Source organism: Pezoporus wallicus, unplaced genomic scaffold (assembly GCF_028554395.1).
Source record: "Pezoporus wallicus isolate ANWC-B61680 ecotype Strahan unplaced genomic scaffold, APGP_CSIRO_Pwel_v1 scaffold_3294, whole genome shotgun sequence".
NCBI lineage: Eukaryota > Metazoa > Chordata > Aves > Psittaciformes > Psittacidae > Pezoporus > Pezoporus wallicus.
The window spans coordinates 15457861-15479036 of NW_026635478.1; the positions used below are offsets into that span (position 1 = coordinate 15457861).

General features: G+C 45.2%; 1 protein-coding gene across 2 annotated transcripts; it reads left to right on the forward strand.

Moving 5' to 3' along the window:
* The first annotated feature begins 93 nt into the window (after nucleotides 1-93).
* Nucleotides 94-20749, forward strand: ERP27 (endoplasmic reticulum protein 27). 2 transcript variants are annotated; one of them, XM_057429548.1, is made up of 8 exons: nucleotides 94-316; nucleotides 504-604; nucleotides 3684-3821; nucleotides 7498-7611; nucleotides 11426-11551; nucleotides 17118-17177; nucleotides 19353-19550; nucleotides 20241-20749. In XM_057429548.1, the coding sequence occupies exons 1-8, from the start codon at nucleotides 196-198 to the stop codon at nucleotides 20283-20285; spliced, it is 903 nt and encodes a 300-aa protein (XP_057285531.1). In that variant the 5' UTR covers nucleotides 94-195; the 3' UTR covers nucleotides 20286-20749. The 2 variants fall into 2 exon arrangements, with proteins under 2 accessions (XP_057285531.1, XP_057285540.1); XM_057429557.1 differs by lacking the exon at nucleotides 17118-17177 and having other exon boundaries at nucleotides 109-316.
* The last annotated feature ends 427 nt before the right edge of the window (nucleotides 20750-21176 follow it).

Here is a 21176-nt window from a genome sequence, read left to right on the forward strand (position 1 = left end):
GTGGTGGTGTTGGTGAGGCTCTCCAAGGCTGCTGCCTCTGCAGCAGCGAGGGGCTCTCTCCCAGCCAGGAGGTTCTCTCTGGAGCTGAAGGCACCACCCTGGGCCAGCTGCTCTCTTCCCACCACGCAGGGAGTGGCTGTGGGCCCCTGCAGCAGCTGACGTGTCTCTTGCTGGAGAGGAGTGGAGCAGAGTGCCATGGCGAGGACAGGGCAAGCTGGCACCATGAATACCTCCATCTTCCTGTGCCTCTTGATCATCCTGCTCACCAGGGGCTCTCCAGCAGCGTGTGTTGGAGACAACAGCTCTGCATCCCACAGTAAGTGAGAATTTCTCCTGGCCTGGGGAAAGGCTAGGTCTGCTGTGGGGAGTCTTTCTTAACCAGGAGGGTTCTGTTGAGCTTGCAGGAGAGGTGTGTGGGTGAGACTGTAAGGGGTGGGATGTTTTCATGCATGTTGGGGAGCTGTTTGTGTACCCTCTGTCCAATCATGACCTCTCCTTTCCAGGCACAGCCAGCACTGCAGAGAAACCTGTCCTGTTGGACAATGTTGAGGATGCTGAAGCCTTCATCAGTGGGGCAGAGGTAGCAGTCATTGGATTCTTCCAGGTGTGTTCACAGTACCTCCCCTCCACCAACTATGAGCTCAGTCCCACCCTGATGAGAGCATGGAGCTGGAAGTGTCATATACACCTTCCAAAGGCAGCTCCTGTCCCAAAAGGTGCTGGGGCTGTGACAGGCCACAGAGGGAATGCAGGGAATTTGTTCTATGTGTGGGAAGGGAGATGAAGCAAAGGAGGAAGGTGAAGGAGGTCATAGGAACCCTGGAGCTAGAGAAAGAGAAACACTGCAGGGGAAGCAAAATGGGAATGTGGGTGGCAGAGAAGCAGTGTTGGCAAGGCATGTGTGGGAATGTCAGTTGTTTGCTTTAGGCAGCAATGACAAAACAAGGCACTGCCTGTGTCATGGGGCTAAGGAAGCTGGGTATTGGGGAGCAGCACTGGTGCAGGCCCTCTGAAGTCCAGCAGTGAGCTCAAGCTTCAGCCTCCTCCCAGGGGGCAGTGTAGGCATGGTCGCTCTGCCTTGCTGCTTTGTTCCCCAGTTGATACCCTTGAGGCCTCTGCCTCTCCGTGCGTGAGTTCAATTGAATTCAAAGGTGAGTGATGGCCTGTGTCCCTTGCTCCCAAAATGACGTGAATGTTTTTCCTCAGAAAACAAGACAAAAATATTTATGTAGAGCGCAAAACAGGGACCTCTTTGTCAGGATCCTTATTACTTTTAAGGTGCCCAAATTGCACCTTTTTGCACCTTTTCCTTGAGCTCTGCTCTGGGCTTCTGCTGCCCAGACACTGCCTCATCGCTTCTGTCAGAAAAGACCTCAGCTTTTCAAAACCAGCTCCTTCTGAAAGCACCTTCCTTCTTCTGCCCCATGCCAGGGGCTGGAGGGCAGCCTAGGGAGGGCATCGTGGCCTTGGTATAGGGCAATGGCATCTTACAGCCTGCCATAGAGTGAGGACTGATGGTATGAAGCAAGAAGCATGTGAGTGCTGGAGGCTAGTGCCCCAGGGGCCTTGCTAAGCACTGATCAGAGAGCACCAGCTGCCTCACCTGCAGTGCCTGCAGGCATTTGGAGCTCCTCGCTCTTACAGTGCTGCAGTGCTGCAAACCAGCAAGGGAATCTTACTGTATGGAGATGCCTCCTTCCCCTTGGACAGCTGACTGGGCTTGTGGCAAGGCTGTACCTGGGGCACAGAGCCTGCTGCTAAGCAGCAGCAGGGACTGTGGGTTCTTGCTGGGCAAAGCTATGCAAGGACATAACCACTGGTGTTTCGTGCCACTGTGGCCTCTCTGTTGGTGCAGGATTTCATTCCACAGAGTAAGACAGGAGGCTGGTGCCATGCATCCCAGGCTGCCAGGAGCACGAGGCAGCAGGCAGCAACGTGTTGGTCATCCAGTGCCTGAAGCATGACAGGGCTGCGTTTAAACAGTGGATAAAGACCTATGTGTGCCATGAGGGCTTGTCTTGGCCCTCTGCCTAAGAGTATATTCATCCACATAATGCCCATGTTCTCTGTTCTCCATAAATTATTTTTCTACTGCAGCCTTTTAATTCACTGCAGTACGTGGCTCGGCAAGCTTCCTGTATAATGAGCACAGCCTCTCTGACTGGGAACAGAATGCCATGATGGAAAAACAGCACACTGCTCCAGAAACCCTGCATGTCTGCAAGAAAGGGCAATACTTGGCCTGATTAAACCCCAGCTTTCCCAGGAATGCTCCAAAATTCAGTGCAGTTATTCACACCCCAGGCTTTAGTGCTCTCACCAGAGCCATGTCGATGTGCTGGCATTTCTAAATAGGTCACGAGACATGTTTTTCTTTTGAATAAGAAAGAATTTTGTTTTCCATCCTCTCTGGGCTCACAAACAGCTGAACTGATGGTTCAAACTAAAAAGAAAAACCAGTTATTTTCTAGCAGAGACTATGTCTTGAGAATTTAAATCCAATAGAAGTTATCAAAAATACATTACTCAAAAGGTTGGAATGGGAATAGCAAGGGATGCTTCAATACGGGTTAAGGCTGTAGCCAATGCTTTTGCTCAAGAAAGAAAATGGACCTTAAATTACTGAGAAATTGCACGTTTTTATCCCTTGATGTGTTTGCATTGGCTACTTTTTTTAAAGTATGTGTCTAAGACAGCTTTTTGAAAGGAACCAGGATACTACTAATGCATAGTGTTTTTACAAAAGTTGTAAACCACTGACTCTAAATCCAAGGTTATCTTAAAAATTGCATTTTTATATATTTATTTTATACACACATGTATGTGCATAATTATACATTTGTATCTGATACCTAAAGGGTGCCTACAAGAAAGATGAGGGATTTTTTTACAAGGACGTGTGGGGACAGGATAAGAGCAATGGCTTTAAGCTGAAAGAGAGTAAATTTAGATTAGATGTTACGAAGAAATTCTTCATTATAGGGTAGGTGAGACACTGGAACCTGTTGTGCAGAGAAGCTGTGGCTGCCCCATCCATGACAGTGTTCAAGGCCAGGCTGGACAGGTATTGGAGCAACCTGGTCTAGTGGTAGGTGTCGCTGCCTATGACAGGAGGGTTAGAACTGAATGAGATTTAAGGTTGCTTCCAACCCAAACCGTTCTGTGATTCTCTGATTCCATGATTTCATGACAAACATGTATATACATTTAAGCATGCTACATCCAGATTCTGGCTTTCTCCCCTCCCTTTTGAGACCTCTGGGGCTTCTCACGATCACAGTGTCACCCGCAAGTGTGTGGGTAAGACGTGTGGGTTCACAGAAAGGCAAGGCCAGGCTTACACAGCGCTGTGGCACCTGCCAGCTGTGTTTGTGACACCCACAGCGCGTCGGGCATCGCCGCCTGTAACATCCCTGATTCTGGGGAGGAGCGATGGTTGGCGGGGCAAGGGGAGGAGGGTGATCTCTGCAGGATCCCTGCAGCGCAGGCAGTGTGATAACTGGAGAGAAAGATGCTGTTCCTCCCTTCGGCTGCCCGGTTTTCTCCTCTCTCTCCCGGCTAGTGGGCTGAACCGGGCGGTTCTCCCTGACGGCCGCTGGGTGTCACCCTCGCGCTACCTCATGGAGGGCGGCGGGCACCGCTCCCCAGCTCCGCCTTCCACGCGTTCCCTCCTCCCTCCGCAGGAACCGGAGAGCCCCGAAGCCTCGCAGTTTCTCCTGACGGCCGGCCGGATCCCGGAGGTGCCCTTCGGCCTCAGCACCAGCCCCGCGGTTCTGTCCCACTACGGCGTCGAGGCGAACACCGTCACGTTATTCCGCATGGTGCGTGAGCCCGCGTTGTAGCGTGGAGGGACGTGGAGCAGCGTGTCAGGGGACAGCACTCACCGTATCGCCGCCGCCGTGGCCAGATGATCCAGGGGAGCCAGACGGGGCTAGCCGCGGCTGCCCCCGAGCTGCTCCCGCCTCGGGAAACAGGGTGCCGTGCAACAAGCTGTATCCCCCAGCATCACCTCCCCGGTTTAGGAGTTCCCCTGCCCGCTAGGTTTGATGAGAGGGGCTCTAGGACAAGCGCTAAAGACCTGCCTGCGGTCACGGTAGAGAAGTGAAATCCCCAGGCAGTAGTGACAGAGAAGTTTAAAGCTGCTCATCTCTTAGACATTAGGAAGGAATTCTTCACTATGGTGACACACTGGCATAAGGTGCCCAGAGAAGCTGTGACTGCCAAATCCCTGGCAGTCTTCAAGGCCAGGCTGGACAAGGCTTGGAGCAACCTGGTGTAGTGGAAAGTGTCCCTGCCCATGGCAGTCACCTTAGAGGAAGCCAAAAGCCAAGGCTTGTCATTGACGGTCACTGCTTGCCCACCTAAAAACACATCTGTAGAGCTTCCTGCCCCAAAGAGGCCTTTTGCTTTTCACTTGCAGAGTACCCATCACCAAAATATGCAACATTTATTACACCTGATAAGGTTCTCCATTTTAAGTGTTTGCCCTATGGATCTGGTCCAGCACCCAGAGTAAAGAATGACATCTCTGTTTCTGAGTGACCTGCCTGGAACTCAGTTTTACTTGAATGGGTTCCCGTGGTTTTGGTAAGGCTCCTGAGGCACACAAAGAGCATCTAGAGGCCATGTTACAATGGATCAACACAGTAGGCATGACATCAGATCTTACCAAGCATCACTTCAGACAGGCAAGGCTGTCTCAATCGGTGCACAACTTTTCCATCATGACTGAAAACAGATCCAGACCAGGTCTCTGCAGTTATAAATGCTCTGCCACCAAAAGAAGTCCCAAACACTTTTTCTGTCTGCTACACTATGATTTGCAGTTATTCCCTAAACAGGCTTTGGGCATGGGCCCATTAAAAATGTTACTTTGCAGTTTCTTAGGGATGGATACAGTTGTATTCAGTAAGTGCTGGTGCCTCACTGAATTTGAAGCTGCTGAAGTTTGAAGTTTGCTGAAATTCAAGGAGATGGTATTGAGAAGGGCTATATACTTGCTTCAAGAGTACCAAAAAAAGCTAAGAGCGAGTATTCTGCCGATTATATCCATGTCCTAGTGTGGCCCCTTCTCACACAAGTGTGGTACTAGAATACTGGAAAGAGAGATGTATCTTAGAAGAGCAGCTGTAGGCAGCACAAGATGTCCTGAAAGCCAGTGAAGTCTGTTGTGTCAGCAGAGCTCTAAGCACAACCTGGGAAGGGGAGTGCAATGAAGACACACTATGTGTAACAGGGAAACTAAATGTGACAGCTTGGCCAAGTCCTAGATGCAGGCTGGTCAAAGATTGGACAAAGCCAGTTTGTTCCCCTTCCTTTCTCATAGTTTCCTGCACTATGTTTACCACTGTCATTATCCAAATAATTCAGAAAGGATGATCCAAGAGTGAGCAATAGGTAGGCAGGTCCTTTTATTTAACCTTTTATTTGCTATGTGCAGGCGTTGCAATTTGAAGCGACACCCATCTCAGTTTTGTTTCTTAGTCATGCTGATTTTCTTCCAAAAATACTGAAAAGTTCCTTTGTTTTTCACTGTGGCAGATAGTGAGGATGACTGCATTGGGAGGGTGTTTGATAAAAGAAAATGTCTGGATCGTTAGAATTTGGATTATATTGAATATTCTTTGCTCACGGTCCAGTTTTTGAAGCTGAAATCTTGTTTAATAAGGAAAAAAAAAATCTCAACAAAACAAAACAAAAACCAAGCAGGAAGCTAATGCACTAGTCAGGTTTAAATGTGGTTGACAACTCACTTATCTAATTGTCAGTTTTTTTTAAATTAAGGTATTCAGATATTTTTCCTTTTATTCTGTGCTGAATACCATGTAGGAGTAAAGGATCAAAGAGAAAAAGGAAAAGAAAAAAAGAGCTGAGACAGGAACTTTGACTCAAATACTGATTTGAAGATGTGTGACCAGGACAGCAGTGAATCAGAAGCATAAACTCATTTTTTCTTTGCTTTTGCTTAGAAGTTTAAACTGTAATTACAGTAGTAGGATGGGCTAGTGTCAACTGGTGACACTTTTTTGTATATGGTGAAGGGAAATTAATTTGTTCTAGTGAGGAATCTGGCTTGGTAGACCTATAAAGAACGTAATTAACAGATGTGAGCAAGCTAGTTATATGGAGTGATAAAGACATTTTGACTGATCTTCAACTATTAGATGCAGGCTATTTCCCAGCCTTATTTCCTTAAGACCATGAATGTTGACTGCAGATTTAAGAAGTTATTATCCCTAAATGGAAATCAGATGTTTTAAGAAGCCCATGAAAGTCAAGAGAAGACTTTCTGTGGAGTCTGGAGTGCTTAAATTGGTTCCCAAGGCCTGTCTGTTCTCACCCACCAAGGTGTCACATTGGCCTGATCTCATTTACTTGAGTAGAGCTGCCCTTTCATTTTATGGAGGAGGAAAATCTACAAGAGGAATGAGGCTGTGCAGTCTGAAAAGCACTAGTTTGAGTTGCCAGACAGGGTGCTGTGGCTCCCTACTAGATCAAAGACCTTTTGAATGACCACAGAACACCAAAAAGGGCTTTAAATGCACACTGCTGGAAAAACTAACACAAGCACTTTGAGAGGTTGTTACAGATGCAGAGAGTAAACTATGGGCTATGCATGTGGACTTTTCCTCAGCCCCGAGAACCTCATTCAACACGTGTATTGAAGGCCTTCAAATACCAAACTTTGATCCTGTTACATGTTAGAGCCCAGCATCCCCATGGCTCAACTCAGTCGTGTCCTGCATATGCTGCAAGGCAACTCTGCCCCTTCAGGTGGTTTAGCTAACATTCAGTGGTTGACTGCTTTTTTTTTCTTCCGTTTACAGGTTCACCAAGACCTCAATAAAATCACATCATTTGGGGGGAGGGAGGGAGTGTGGGGAGATATGTGGCAGCGTGGATTTTCATCTAAAACCAAAATGTGCGGGGCTGGATATTTTTCTTTTCCTTTTTTTTTTTTTTTCTGCTGTACTGGAAAAAAAAAATCCTCTTTTTATTGGAGAGATTTCCTGCTTTCACAATGTTTCCAGGAAATCCATACAGGCCCACGCTAATGTTTATTACTTGCAGAAGAAATAGAATAAGCAGATGAAGACTTTGAAAAGGGATGTAAAGCCAAAATTGATGCTAGGAGTTAGGCTATTTTGTGATCTCACCCCACAACACCTTGAATAGTGTATCAGCTAATCCTCCCTGTCTCCAGTGCATCAGGAGAGGATACTGTAGGGATGTCTAGAGTCATTGGTGATCTCTGTAATGCCATGAGTTTGCCTTGTCTGAAGGACACTGAAAGAGGGTGGAAGACCCTTATCTAGAGGTGCAGGCTGGTCTCTGTAGGTGCTGGACTTTCAGAAGTGGGGATTATGTGGTGGCAGAGAGAGGACAGTGGTGTCCCAGGGAGTGGATGCCTCCGTGAGTGAATGCCAACAGTGTCTCTGGAGGGGGCGATAGGAGCAGAGGACAGCTGTGACTGTTGGTGTCTTTGTGTGTCTTCAGGTAGACAATCAGCGGAGGGATCTGGATATGAACAACAATGATATTGATGCTGAGAAGATGACTCGTTTCATTCGAATCAATGAGCTTCGCCTGGTGACAGAGTACACCCCTATGGTAATTACAAGCTCCCCGCAGCCCTCACCTTGTCACTTGGCCTCCTCCTCAGGGACATCCTCTGGTCCAAGGGTTTGCATACCCAGACGTGTGAGGGTTGTGGCAATGGTGTGGATGGAGGAACACACAGTTCTGCTGCAACTCCGTATAGGGACAGTAAGCAAATGCTGTACTGGGGCATGCAAGTGGGATGGGGAGAGGAAGGGAGACATGGTGGTTCATTTCGCTTTCCAGTAATTTGGTAATTACAGTTGCATGGTTCGGTTGATAACGCTGGAGGGAAGGAATGCCATCCAGAGGGACCTCGACATGCTTGTGAGGTGGGCTGATGCCAACTTCATGAAGTTTAACTATGCCAAGTGCAAGATCCTACACCTCGGTCAGAGCAATTCCAGGCACAGCTACAGGTTAGGCAGAGAAGAGATTCAGAGCAGCCCTGCGGAGAAAGACTTGGGGGTGTTGGTTGATGAGGAAATGAATATGAGCAGGAAGTGTGCGCTTGCAGCCCAGAAAGCCAACCATATCCTGGCCTGCATCAAAAGGAGCGTGACCAGCAGGTCAAAGGAGGTGATCCTGCCCCTCTACTCTGCTCTCGTGAGACCTCACTTTTTGTGTTGTGTGCAGTTCTGGTGTCCTCAACATAAAAAAGGACATGGAACTGTTGGAACAAGTCCAGAGAAGGGCCACGAGGATGATCAGGGGACTGGAGCACCTCCTGTATGAAGACAGGCTGAGGAAGTTGGGGCTGTTCAGCCTGGAGAAGAGAAGGCTGCGTGGAGACCTCATAGCAGCCTTCCAGTATCTGAACGGGGCCTATAGGGATGCTGGGGAGGGACTCTTCATTAGGGACTGTACTGATAGGACAAGGGGTAACGGGTTAAAACTTAAACAGGGGAAGTTTAGGTTGAACATAAGAAGGAAATTCTTTCCTGTTAGGGTGGTGAAGCACTGGAATAGATTGCCCAGGGAGGTTGTGAATGCTCCATCCATGGCAGTGTTCAAGACCAGGTTGGACGAGGCCTTGAGTGATATGGTTTAGTGTGAGGTGTCCCTGCCCATGGCAGGGGGGTTGGAACTTGATGATCTTAAGGTCCTTTCCAACCCTAACTATTCTATGATTCTATGAATTTTGGGGTGTTGGTGGGCTGAGAGCTCCATTTCTTGCCACTCCTTAACAGTGCTGCTTCCTCCCAGCATGGTATTTGCCGTGTTGTGCCATGCCTGAAGAGTCTTCTCAGCCAGATCTCCTCTCTTTTTCTCAGAAGAGAAACATGGAAACTTGACTGACCTACTGCCAGAAGGCAGAATTCTTCATGGCCCAGCAGTGCACATGGCTTGATGTAAACCTGGCTATTTGAAGGCATATTCAAGAGTTGGTTGGAAATGTCCCAAGCAAAATTTTTCCCATTCCCTCCATCCCTTACTTCAGAATTCATCAATTCAACAACAAAAAAGTCAGACATAGGATGTTTTCATGTTGGACATCTTCATTAGCTCACCCATCTGACTGGCAGTGGCAGGATGCCAGTGCTCTTGTCTGCTATAGAGAGTGACAAAGGATTTAGGCTCCTCTGAAATCTCAGCAGTTCACTGGTTGCACTGCTGTGAATTCAATAGGTTTTAGAAGTCCCAGTGGCCGCAAGGCAGAGACTTTGTCATCACTGATGGGTTCTGTTGCAGACTTCTGGATAGCTGCAACAGTGTTGATCTGGCTCAATTTACAGAAAGGAGAATGGGCCAGCCTGTTTCAAAGCCAATCTTTTCAAGTTGAAGTCAAGGTTCAGCTAAGAGGCTGACAAATTCCCTAGTCCAGGTGCAGCCTGCCAGTAGAGAGAACATTTTATTTTGGAAATGCAACAATTTGTTTCCACATTAAAATACTTGAGAAGTTCTATTGTTTTCTCAAGAAAAAAAAAAAAAGTGGCTGCTTTTTCATCTTGATGAATAAGGTGAAAAGTTAATTTTAAAAGTACAGAGTATTTTGGAGGACAGAAAAGCCTTATCCTGTCCCACTGTCCTTGCCATGAACACTCAAGTCAGAAGTGATGGTCTTGTTACTTGTTATCTTTATAATTGCCCAGGCCTTTTGAACCCTGGGACCTTTACTGCATCTCTTAGCAATTAATTAGATCATGACTCTTTCTTCACGCGTCTCTGCTGATGCTCTGGGGTCTTGCTCTGTGGCATCCTATTCAGCACCCAGGCTGTCTCCCTTGACAGAGAAGAGCTGAGCTGTTCAGCTGGTCCCCTCCACCCTGACTGGCAGTACACGTTCCATTTTTTTTTCCAGATGCTCTGGAGTCCTATCAAGGTGCTGGAGTTGACAGTGCCTCCTGCAGTCTCCAGTCCAAAGCCCTCCCAGCTCTGCTAATGTAGCTTGTTTTTTGGTAAATATTTATTCCCAGTGCATATGCTGTTTACATCTATGAATGCTGCTGGGCAGCAGAGGCTGGGGTCATGTGGATCACACTGAGTCCTGCCAGGAGTTTCTCTCCCATCCTGGGGCCCTTACTGTTTCCCCCACATACTTCAAGCATTTTCAGGCAACGCTTACCCTGTGGGCTTTCCAGGAGAGTCAGATGTGACCCAGCTATGTTGATGAGCTCTGCTGATCGCTACTGCACAAGGTTCTGTGGATAGCCGCACCCGCGTGTGGAGCTGCAGGAGGAACTGCTGCTTCAGCCCTGCTCTCTCTCAGCCCAGACTTGTCATGACCCTTGGTGCTGGGTGGCTTCACCCTCACCTTCAGCCCCGTCCTCTCCCATGAGGTCTAATGCCCTCCAGCCTTCTTTTGCATCCCCTCTACTCTCCCCTTCCCCATCTGCACACCACCAGAGAAGTGAAGGGATACAAAATGCCTCATAAATATGAGACTAATGGCAGAGTCCTGGCTCTCAACAACCAGATACTTTGTGATTCATGGCCCTTGCCAGTGTGCACTCCCTGACCTCTTCCTTATTACTCCTGGACTTGTGGAAATTCTTTTCTCCTGCTGGCAGGGAGCTGCACAGTTTGCACTTCTGTGGTTTCAGTGGCACGGGGGAGGCAGCAGCTCTGGTCTGGCTGCTGTTTAGTTTGAGGGAGAGGCTGCAGGGCTGCAGGAAGCGGGCAGAAGGAGGAGCAAAAGAGTGAGTGAGTGCCTGAAGATGGTGCAGCTCCTTCTTGGGCAGTGCCAGCACTTTCTCCTTCACAGAGGGCCACTGTATTCTGCCCACTTGGCCCTTACCCAGGGGTTGAAGAACAGCTGGCTCCAGGTCTCCCACTATGAGACTGCAGAGACAATTTTAACCCTGAACACTCTGGAATACCCTGGAGTTGCTGAAACTCTGGACTCATCCCCATCCTACACACAGCTTAATGCCAAAGAAATAAGGAAAGGCACCAACCCTGACACTACAAATCCTTCCCACTTTCTTGCTCCCATTTTGTCCAGGTGCTGCATCTCAGTCATTCAGGGCACTCTTATGTTCAGTGTTTGCTGGCCTTCCCTCTCATCTTCCTTGCCCCTCTAGTTTTCAGCTTGCTGTACCCTGGATGTCCCCTTTCCTAGTCACTGGCTATCCTGAGGCCAGTGATGAACCCTGGTGGTCTTTAGACTCTCATCTTGGGAATAAGCAAAGTCATGAGGTTAAGTGCTTCCACAGAGCACCCAGATTGGATCCCTCCTGCTTCAAGAGGTCTCTTTTTTGGGAGGCTGATTTGCAAAGAAATCTAAGCTGAGACACAAGGACCAATGTCCCTTCAGTCCTGCAACCAATGCAGATTGAATGTGCTCAGTCTCTTTGTGTGTTTCTCTCTCTGTCTGTGGTGGCAGACAGCGATAGGTGTGATGCAGAGTTCGTTCCAGCTTCACCTTCTCCTGGTCACAGACAAAACGTCCCCGAAGTACCCTGAGCAAATGCGCAGATATCGGGAGGCAGCAGAGCTCTTCAAGGGAAAGGTAAGTCCAAACAGAGATTTGGGGAGCAGTGATTACTTCAGTGGATGGGGATGGCATTACTTCCTTCTCTGTGGATTAGGGGGGCAAATCCAAGTGGCAGTAGAAGAGGATTGGTTGGATAATTAAGTGGAGGTGTTGGATCTGTTCACCTTTTGCCAGTTTTCCTCCTTGTAGGGAAAATATCCTCTGTATCTTGCTCCTCTGCTCCCTCAGTGGGACGTTATGTACTTCCTTGCTTCTGGTCCAGTTTTGTTCCCTTGTATTAGGAGATGACAAACAGCTGCTGCTCTTCAGTCTGATGATGATTGCATTCCACTGGTATGAGAGATGATTTTGTATATACGGCCTGCAAGATGCCAAGGAGTGTTATATCAGTAACCTGTGATAGCAACTAATGTCACAGTGATTCTTAACCCTTAGCCTTCTGGTTGTATCCGGGGGAAAAAACTATTTTTAAAAGAGTTGCAAATAGGTTTGTCAGGTTTCTCACACCAGGGTCATGGAATAGATGGTGTCTTTCAGAGAAATTCTGCCTGGTTCCCACCCCACTGTGGACAAAACTCTCCAAATAGTAAACATCCCATGTCTGATTCTCTTCCAGCAGCTGCATTACATGGAAATTTGTGTTCATGGTACAGAGGAAGGAGCTGGCAAGCAAAGGAATGCATCTGGGGCAAGGGAGAAGATTAGAAGGGAGGGGGTAGAAGATCACAGCCGGGGGAGGGCTGAGCTGAGAGGCAGTGGAAGGAATCTTCCTGGGTGATGTGTGGAGCTGGAAAGAGAAGGTTTGAGAACATAAACATCTGCACGCATCTGTTTGTGTACTGAAGGCACAGATTAAATATTAAGTATATAATCATCCTCAGATGGAGGGGCCACCTTGGAGCTGTGCGCCCTCTGAAGTCTTGAGACTTGTTTACGGCAAAACTACTTTGGACCTTGCCATCTGTCCCACTCACTGGAAACTATGCATCAAAGTAAAAAGGTCTCTTCAGAAGTGTTTTGCTTTGATGAATACTTAGTGATAAAAGAAAACTTGCTTATCTGAAAAATTACAGCTGTCTCATGTGAGATGTGTGTTATAGTAACACCACTAGCACTGTCCTCCATGAGCAGCAGAGTTTGATATAGGTCTCCCCCCTCCAAGCAGCTAACTCTTCCAACATAACACATTACTGTTCAGCATCACTATCCTTTGCTGGTGCAGCTGCAGCTAGCTTTCTCTTCATGTGACATGCTTAGATCTGAGAAAATGTGAATAATTTTCCTAGAAATACTTCACAAAACATTGGATAAAATGTTGTACTGAAGTCCAAATAAATTTTGGATTTCCGGCAAGCCAAATCTAACTTTTTTTTTTTTTTAATTCATCCAGGCACGTTTCCCAGTCTAGAAGTTTCCCACAGTAAAAATAGAGATTAAAAATGTTGGGATTTGAGTTATTATTTCTACTGCAGTGGTACTGAAGAACATATAGAAGAAAAGACTTAGAGTCTAATACAGTGTTTTTCGCAAAGGACTGCCACTCTGAAGAGAAAATTGTGATTTGTGCTGCCCACTTACAAAGCAGTGAGAGAGAACTAAGACCCCTCTGTTTGGGTCTTAGGTCTGGATAGTAAGGAGTAAGCAGAACAATATGCCCACTGAGGTTTGTCTCTTGCTCTGACATGTAGAAAGACATGAATTAGTTTGGGTATCAGAAGCAGCCACTGAACCATACCTCAGAAATCTCTGCTAGCTAATTTTCCTAAATGGAATGTCCTGGGTTTAGCAGTAGCAGTCATTTTTTTTCCTCCTTCTTAGTAGCTGGTGCAGCACTGTGTTTTTGACTTTTGGCCTCAGAACAGTACTGATAATACTGATGTTTAGTCTGACCAATTACTTTGTGAGTCTCATGCTCTGCCAGGGAGGAGGGAAAGCCAAGAGGAAGCAGAGACAGAACACCTAACCCAAACTGACCAAAGAGGTATTCCATACCACAGCACGTCATGCCCAGGATGTAACTGAGAATTACCCGGAAGGGCTAGCTGACTGCAGGGTTGGAGGAGGTATCGGTCAGCGCTCAGTCGGTGGGGTGGGGCGAGTTATCGGTTGGCGGGTGGTGAGGTGTTGTATTCTCTTCCCTTGTTATTTCCTTTATCATTATTATCATTGGTGGTAGCAGTAGTGATTTGTGTTATACCTTAGTTACTAAACTGTTCTTATCTCAACCTGTGGGAGTTGCATACTTTTGATTCTCCTCCCCATCCCTCTGGGATGAGGAGGAGGGCAAGGGGGGGGGGGGGGGGGGGGGGTGTGAGAGAGAGACTGCGTGGCTGACTGTGTTTATACCACAACATGGAGTTATCTGTTTTCAGGATCACAAAGTTAACTCAGGTTTACTTCAAAACAAGTAAAGTATTGAGTAGGTTTTGCCTTTTTGCAGCTCACAGATTATGTGCAAATAAATGCAAGATTCTTGACTTGAATTTTATTCAGAATTACCAGTGAATAATTCACAGCCTGGTGGTGGCAATAATTCACAGCCTGGTGTGGGCTGGTGGTGAAAGGCTTGTTTGTGCTGCAGGGTTAGTGCTGTCAGTAGTTCAAGCAAGGAATCATTGTGCAGTGGAGAGGTGTTCAAGCTCCCTCTGAATATGTGCCACTGCATCCATCAGTGCTTTATGGTGATTGCAGAGCGCCAGAACAGTGTGGGGAGACTTGGTGTGTGTTGCAACTTCTTTACAAGCCAGTGAAGAACACAAACAGAGCCTCGAGATGGTTCCCAAGCAGGAGAAGGGGTACGGATCCTTTCACACATCTCTACTTTGCTCTAAGGGAAGAGGCATCCTTGTCATTGTCATCACTAGCTGGAGGCAGAGGAGAAATTTCTTGCTTGCATTGATGGATAGATGAAGTGGAACTGCTCCTGCTGAGTGGCTGGCTCCAAAGAATGAAGAAAACTAAAGAAAATAGAATCATTTGGGTTGGAAAAAGACCCTTAAGATCATGAAGTCCAACTGTTAATAGAGCATGAGGAAATAATTAATCTGCCAGTTCCTGGATTATAGTCACTTCATCTCTGGTTTATGATCTTTTCATTTTTGCCTGAGAGGAAGCTGAGATTTTCATCTGGAGGATCCATGAGGCTCTATGGTGAGGACTGTTACTTGAAAACAGCCTGAACTTCACCCCAAGCAGCAGTGTCTGAAAGCAGTTTAGATTTTATCATGGAACCTGGGGTCTGTAAAATGCTGGAGGGGAAAATGCAAAGGTTATATGATGCTAAGACATCAAGAGCTGACAAGATTAAGAATATAATATTTTCTAGCAGACATTGAGAAACAATTATGGGTGGGTAACAGTGAACAGACAGAGCTCAGGGTGCTACAGCTGCAGAAGTGAATCCACCAGCCTTCTTGGAAGGACCCCACTGCAATCAAACATGTGCGTATTTGGGAAAGTACTGCCAAGAGTCCACGCTTTCTGCTGGAAAGAAAATGTCAGAGTTTGCATTGCTGAGCGAAATTAGCATAAGCATCTTCAGTTTTCTTTCCACAATATCAGAGCATAACATGTCAATTACAGATGGCATACCTCATGGACGTTTGCAGAAGTTTTAATAAGGTGATGCTGGGAATAATAAAGGCAACTTTTGCTGCAACTAATGTAACTGGTTTACAATGTCAAAATTATTTGGATAGAGATGTTTGCAAAGTCCCTTTTACTTTATATGTAAGCCTATTTAGAAATGGGTTCTGAGAAACTCCCAAGAGCCCTTCAGGAGTACTTTCATGGAAATGAAAGGATGCTGCCCCTTCTTTTTCAGGCAGTCATTCATACACTTTTGATTTTTCTTGTCATTGATAACTCCAGAACTGAGAGGGTTAATATTTAGAAATGTCTTGTCTAGCCGTAACCAGGGGAGCCTGTAAATTCAGATTGTCTATGTCATTTAAAGATATCTGCAGTAAACTTGTTTTTATAGCTTTCTTTTTTTTTGGATTCATGACTGATATTTTCATTTTGCTCTGATGTACTATGCAAGCTATGTAAGAAGTTACTCAATCTACAGAACTTAATCTTTTTGCTTATACAGTCTCCTCAAAGAATGAAGGTTACAGCTTCGTGAAGCTCAAAGACGAACACTGGACATGAGGTTGGATCATCCTTCCTGTTTATCTTTGTTAGAGATGAAACTAAGCAACACCAAATTGGTTTCTACCACTACAGTGCTATTTGCAATTAACTTTAATTCCTTGGTTAACAACATCATTCTGTATCTTAGTATTTACCAGGAGCTTGATGTTCTAAAAGCACTCAACCAGGAATCAAACTGTCAAGACACCAAGATGGCACCACTGTACAAAATTTTCTGAAAGAGAAATTTGCAGGTGACAGTGCACAGGTAATATCATGTTGGAGGGGAGAATTTGTGTCAGGAATTCCCCATCCATGCAGGTGATCCTTCACTGCCTGCAGCAGCAGACTTCTGAACACAGGCAAGAAAATTTCTACAAAATGAAACAATTTCATAGAAATCATTTCAGAATGAAAAAAAACCCCACAAACAACCAACAAACTGAAACAAACAAACACAGATATTGTACAGGAGGATGAAATAGAAAATGAACTTTCTGTCTGGGATGGAACAACCTGGTTTCTAGCAGTGATGTGACAGTTGGCATTGTAAGTGAGATATGTTTTTGTGAATTATAGATTTGGTAAGTTGTCTGAGCAAAGGCTTTAGGCTCCTTTCAGCACTGATAGAGAAGGACATGTCCTTCTTTTCTTCTAAAATAAGTGGGATAATGTGCCTGCCACCGTTCGTTGCAGAGGTTATGTAATGTCTGCAGAGGTATGACTGTCTGATACAAGACTAAGATCTGGATGTAAGATGTTAGGCAAGGTAACTCTTGTCTCATGCCAGTGCAATTTGCCATGGTCACTGCATTCATTCTTTGTGATTGGAGCTGGCTGGGAATCTCTGAACAAAATAAATTCCTCATGAGAAAATGCCAGGTGGCTTCTATCATGTAAATGCCCCCACTGAGAAACTTGCTTGGTTTCCAGCTGCTGAGGAGACCAGCCTTGCAATGCTTGTGGCCTCAGTACCAACACATCTTACAGAGTGCCTCACAGGTGTGACTCTGAGGCTACACAGGTCTTGGCAGGACCTGTGGAGCACATCCAGTGCAGGGTGCACGTGTTTTTGCTGAAGGAGGATTCATCCCACATCACAACACCTACCTAGAATTTGTCATTCTAAAATGCATTTAGGATAAGCATTAAGGTGTCTTCTTTCAAGTGACAGTGGACAAATGCAATTGCTGTCTCTCCTGTGTTTTTGGAATATGAGGGGAAGGAAACTTTTGCTATACTTTGGCATCCTGTAACTCCGTGAGCCAAGTGTGAGTCATTAGAGAGATCCAAGTCAGGAACTGTGAATGATGACACCTCAGCCTTTCTAGCCGAGGGGCCAGTGGGTTTTGTGGTTTTGTTTTCTTTTGTAGGGAAGAAGATCTTTGGAGATCTAAACGCCAACCTTTTTATTCTTTTATTCTTACTCTATTCTCTGTATTCATAGATAAAGTATGCACAGCTTTTTAGTTTGGGGATTTTTAACAAAGGCTGGACGCTTGATAAAGTGAAGAATATTGACTGATATTTATTTATATTACCATCTTTTTAAAGGTGGAGGATATTTTGCATAAGAAGTGACATTTAACAACCTAAATATTCTAAATGTGGGGTTTTTTTAGCTTCTTGCTTAGCATTTGTTTTAAAAGATGTTGCTGTCTAGTGACTCTTTCATACAGAAAGTTAAAAGCTTCTGAATGAACTGGTGAAAATGTGATACCTATCCTGTACCAACCTTCTGAAAATGCTTCTGTCCAACACTGGCTTCTGTTTCCAACTTGCTAGTTGGAAGGAGAGCCCTAAAATATAAATATTGATGCTCCAGCTGAGCGTTTCCTATATTGGGTGCTTAGAGCTGTGACCTTCAGATTTGTGGCCCTTCTCTAGTTAATCTATTTAGTGTTTTATCCTGCAAAAGGATGAATTTAGCTCTTAGGGAGAAGTTTCCACAGCCTGTCTGCTCACTAGCTTGTTTTGCTTGGGGCACAGTTGACTTTTGGAATAGAAATTGCAAGTGATAAATACCACGTATCCAGTGAAAAATGTTCCTGTTTCTGTATTGCAGTGATTAACTGGAGTTAAACCTTAGACTAGCCTAACTATCCATCCTTCCCATAGGCTGTTTCCTAGGAAAGTTTCCAGATATATTTGTCTTTTTTATAGAGCACAAATTTAATAAAGAATTTGAGATTTACCAAGTTTTTTTTTTAGAGAAGAAAAAAGTTTTGAACTAACTTGCTTGTTCTTGATCTAAAAGAAAGAAAAACATGAGTCACAGCCTGGGAACCAGACACATTGTCTTCACATTGCATTACTTTCCTTTTTTTTAAACTCATTTTAGCTTTTGTGTAAGTTAAGTCATATCCATGTCCATAGGTATATTGAATATGCTAGGCCCAGTAGGTTGCACAGGATAAAGATAAGATAAAATGGTGCATGATAGCTGGATGTTCGTTTCATTGACTTGGATGTCAGCAGCCAAGGGAATCTATTTAATCAGGTCACTGATTAAATTTTTCAATTGCTGTATTTTTTATTTTTAAATTTGTACGTAATATTTGCACGTAGCCTTAACAGATAATTTAACAAAGATCTTTAAGATATCTGTATATTTTATTGTTACTCTTTCAGATTTAAACCATTTAAGTTTATACCAATTCCTACTGCACTTGTAAGATCTCAGATGAAAGTTATTCTTAAAATAAAACCATGGAGCTGCTCACCATTTCTGCTAAATCTATACTATTGAATCGTAGAATCATGAATTGTTTGGGTTGGAAGGGACCTTAAAGCTCATCCAGTTCCAACCCCCCTGCCATGGGAAGGAATACCTTCCACTAGACCAGGTTTCTCCAAGCCTTGTCCAGTCTGTCCTTGTACACTGCCAGGGATGGGGCAGCCACAGCTTCTCTGGGAAACCTGTTCCAGTGAATCATATGTCAGAATCCTAACAATTAGCTTGATCTTGCTCTCCAGGACTATTCATGAGCCCAGAAAAATGTATGTTGTTCTTATCTTGGCTTAGTCATTGTTGGGCTCCTCTCCTCAGGTCTGAACAACCCTCCACTGAGCTGGGCTGTGTGGACATTGGTGTCTTGCCACCAACTCGTTTCCTAGATGATTGCATCTTCATTTCTATTCACTGCAGCTCACTTAAATGTTTGTGTTTGGCTCTCTCATGTTCTTATCCTTGCAGGCTCCTGCTGGCCTATACTTCACTCCCACATTCTTGCAATTGAGTTTGATTTTTACACACCAAAACACCTTTTTACTCTGACACTGTGGGTCTTCCATGGATGTGATCTTATCCAAATATCATGCAAGGAGAGGAGTCAGCTTCCTTTGCATGTGCCACTAAGATAAAAGACATTTGTTTCCTCAGCTACTAAGAGAATCGGAGTGGAAATTGCCTTCTTGCCATAGTGTAGATATATTTTTAAAGAAGGTGAAAGAAGACATTTTATTTGGTAATGTAAGACTGGACTGGATAAAATACAGAAAAATGCACTGTGTGGAGCAGTTATATAGTGGCAGAAGAAAGCGGTGCCCTAAGAGAGTATAGTAGGCTTTCTCTAACTCTAAAAACATTGCTGTTAATCTTCGTATGATCACAGTCTGGGGAGCTGTTGTCTCTCTCTCAGTTTCCTTTTTGCTTACGTTTCCTCTCCTGTTTCCATCACAGATTCTCTTTATCCTGGTAGACATTAATTTGAAAAGCAATGAACGAACAGTGTCATTCTTCAAACTGAAGAAGTCCCAGCTGCCAGCTCTGGCTATATTCAACGCACCAGATGAAGAGCAGGATGTCTTAACTCTGGATGAAGTCTCCATTGAGCGTGTACAGGACTTCTGTAATGGTTTCATCGAAAGAATGGAGAAGGTAAAGGGGAACTTCAGTACAGTCTACAGAAATCTGGGATCTTGTAGGACAATGCTGTTGCTCACAAGGCTCTCTTCAGTTCCTTGAACTCCTCCCCAGCCCTGCCTCCTCCTCTTTCATTTTCCTTTCACCTGGATATCAGAAAAACGTTCAATCTAGAGGAAAGCAGAAATGGATGTTTTTGCAGAGCTTCTTTATTCATTGATTTCTGCCTTCTAGTCTGCAGCAAGAGGACTTCACTGACCTCTGCAACTGTATGAAGGTGTGAGTGAAGCATCTATTTTCTGGGGACAGCAGCTGGGAGGCAGAATGAAGGGTGCTTTTGGACACTAGGAAGGCAGCACATGAGAGGGTCAGAGAGAGTGGCATGGAGAGGAAGGATATCTATCAGAAGGCCACAGAACAGAGTATGCAGACGAAGGCTCAGAACTCTAACAGAGGTCTCTGCTGGTAAAAGGACAATTTAATCTCCATGTTCATTCAGTGTTAAGAGCTCTCTCTCTGTCAAGGCTCATCTTCCTATAGCACAGAGGCTTTGTGTGTCAGTACCTTGTGTTCTGCAATTGAAATGGGATATTCAGGGCAGTGGCATAGACAGGAGAGGCATTTAAGCTGGTTTGTTTCCTTTTATCATTATTCTGAAGAAATGAGCAGCATCAAAACTGATTTCATGCCTCTAATGTGTTTTAGGGTGAAGATGAACCTGAGGAGAAGGCTCCCAATGAGGAACTATGATTCTTTCTCAGCCATCAGGATGACTGTTCCCAGAGTCTGTTTCTGGCATATGAAGAGTTCACTGAGCCCCACAGCTTAGGAATTCCTGGGATGGCAGGATTATGGGACCACGTCAGTCATGGATTCCCATCTCCATGCCATGTACATATATGCTGTCTGTCCTTTCTAGGAATCTCTTCTCCCTTCTCATTTGCTGTCTCCAGCTCTCATTTTCTCAGTACTCCAGTAGTTCTGGTATTACCCTACACTGTATCCTTCCATGACAGCTCTGTGACACAGCAAAGTGGCAATATCAGAAATGAAGAATATAGTTCCCAGAGATGTTTCCCTCATTCTCTTTTCTCTCGGTGCCATGCTGAGTTCCACTGTCAGCCTCTCCTGACACTGGGAATAGATTGGTTGCTTGATATCACATGAACTTTTCCATTTATTTTACTAAATAAAACAGAAAGTGAATAGCCTGATTTTTTATGCAAATATGTGACTTTCTACTCCGCATGTCTTTCACCTGAGGACAAAGCCTGTGCATTTCTGAGTGAGTAAGCTCAAAAATCTCCTTTCTCTGAATTTCACCAGGCTTGCAATGCCTAACCAGTCAGATTGGTTGCTAAGAATCATTCCCCATGGAACTGTACCCATCATCAACAGATATTTTCAGCAAGATGAGAGATTTCTGTGAAGGTTTGGGATCAGAACAGCACTGGGTACAGCAGGTCTGAGCTGGTGCAGCAAAAATGAATGAGACTAAGATGCAGATTGAGGCTAAGAGGAATGCGAGCTGTGGCAGAAGGGCAGTAGGAAGTTGCATTGCAAGATAGGGGATATCTCCACATCACATTAGAGAGGAAGGCTAATGTCTGTGTATTGACCTCAGACATCCCTCAGAGGTCC

Excerpts from the sequence above, each read along its gene's own strand:
- ERP27 (XM_057429548.1), top strand. The coding sequence starts at position 196 with ATGGCGAGGACAGGGCAAGCTGGCACCATGAATACCTCCATCTTCCTG. Across the intron at positions 3,822-7,497 it reads CCGTCACGTTATTCCGCATG|GTAGACAATCAGCGGAGGGA; the intron begins GTGCGTGAGCCC and ends GTGTGTCTTCAG. Across the intron at positions 17,178-19,352 it reads AAGGCTGGACGCTTGATAAA|ATTCTCTTTATCCTGGTAGA; the intron begins GTGAAGAATATT and ends TTTCCATCACAG.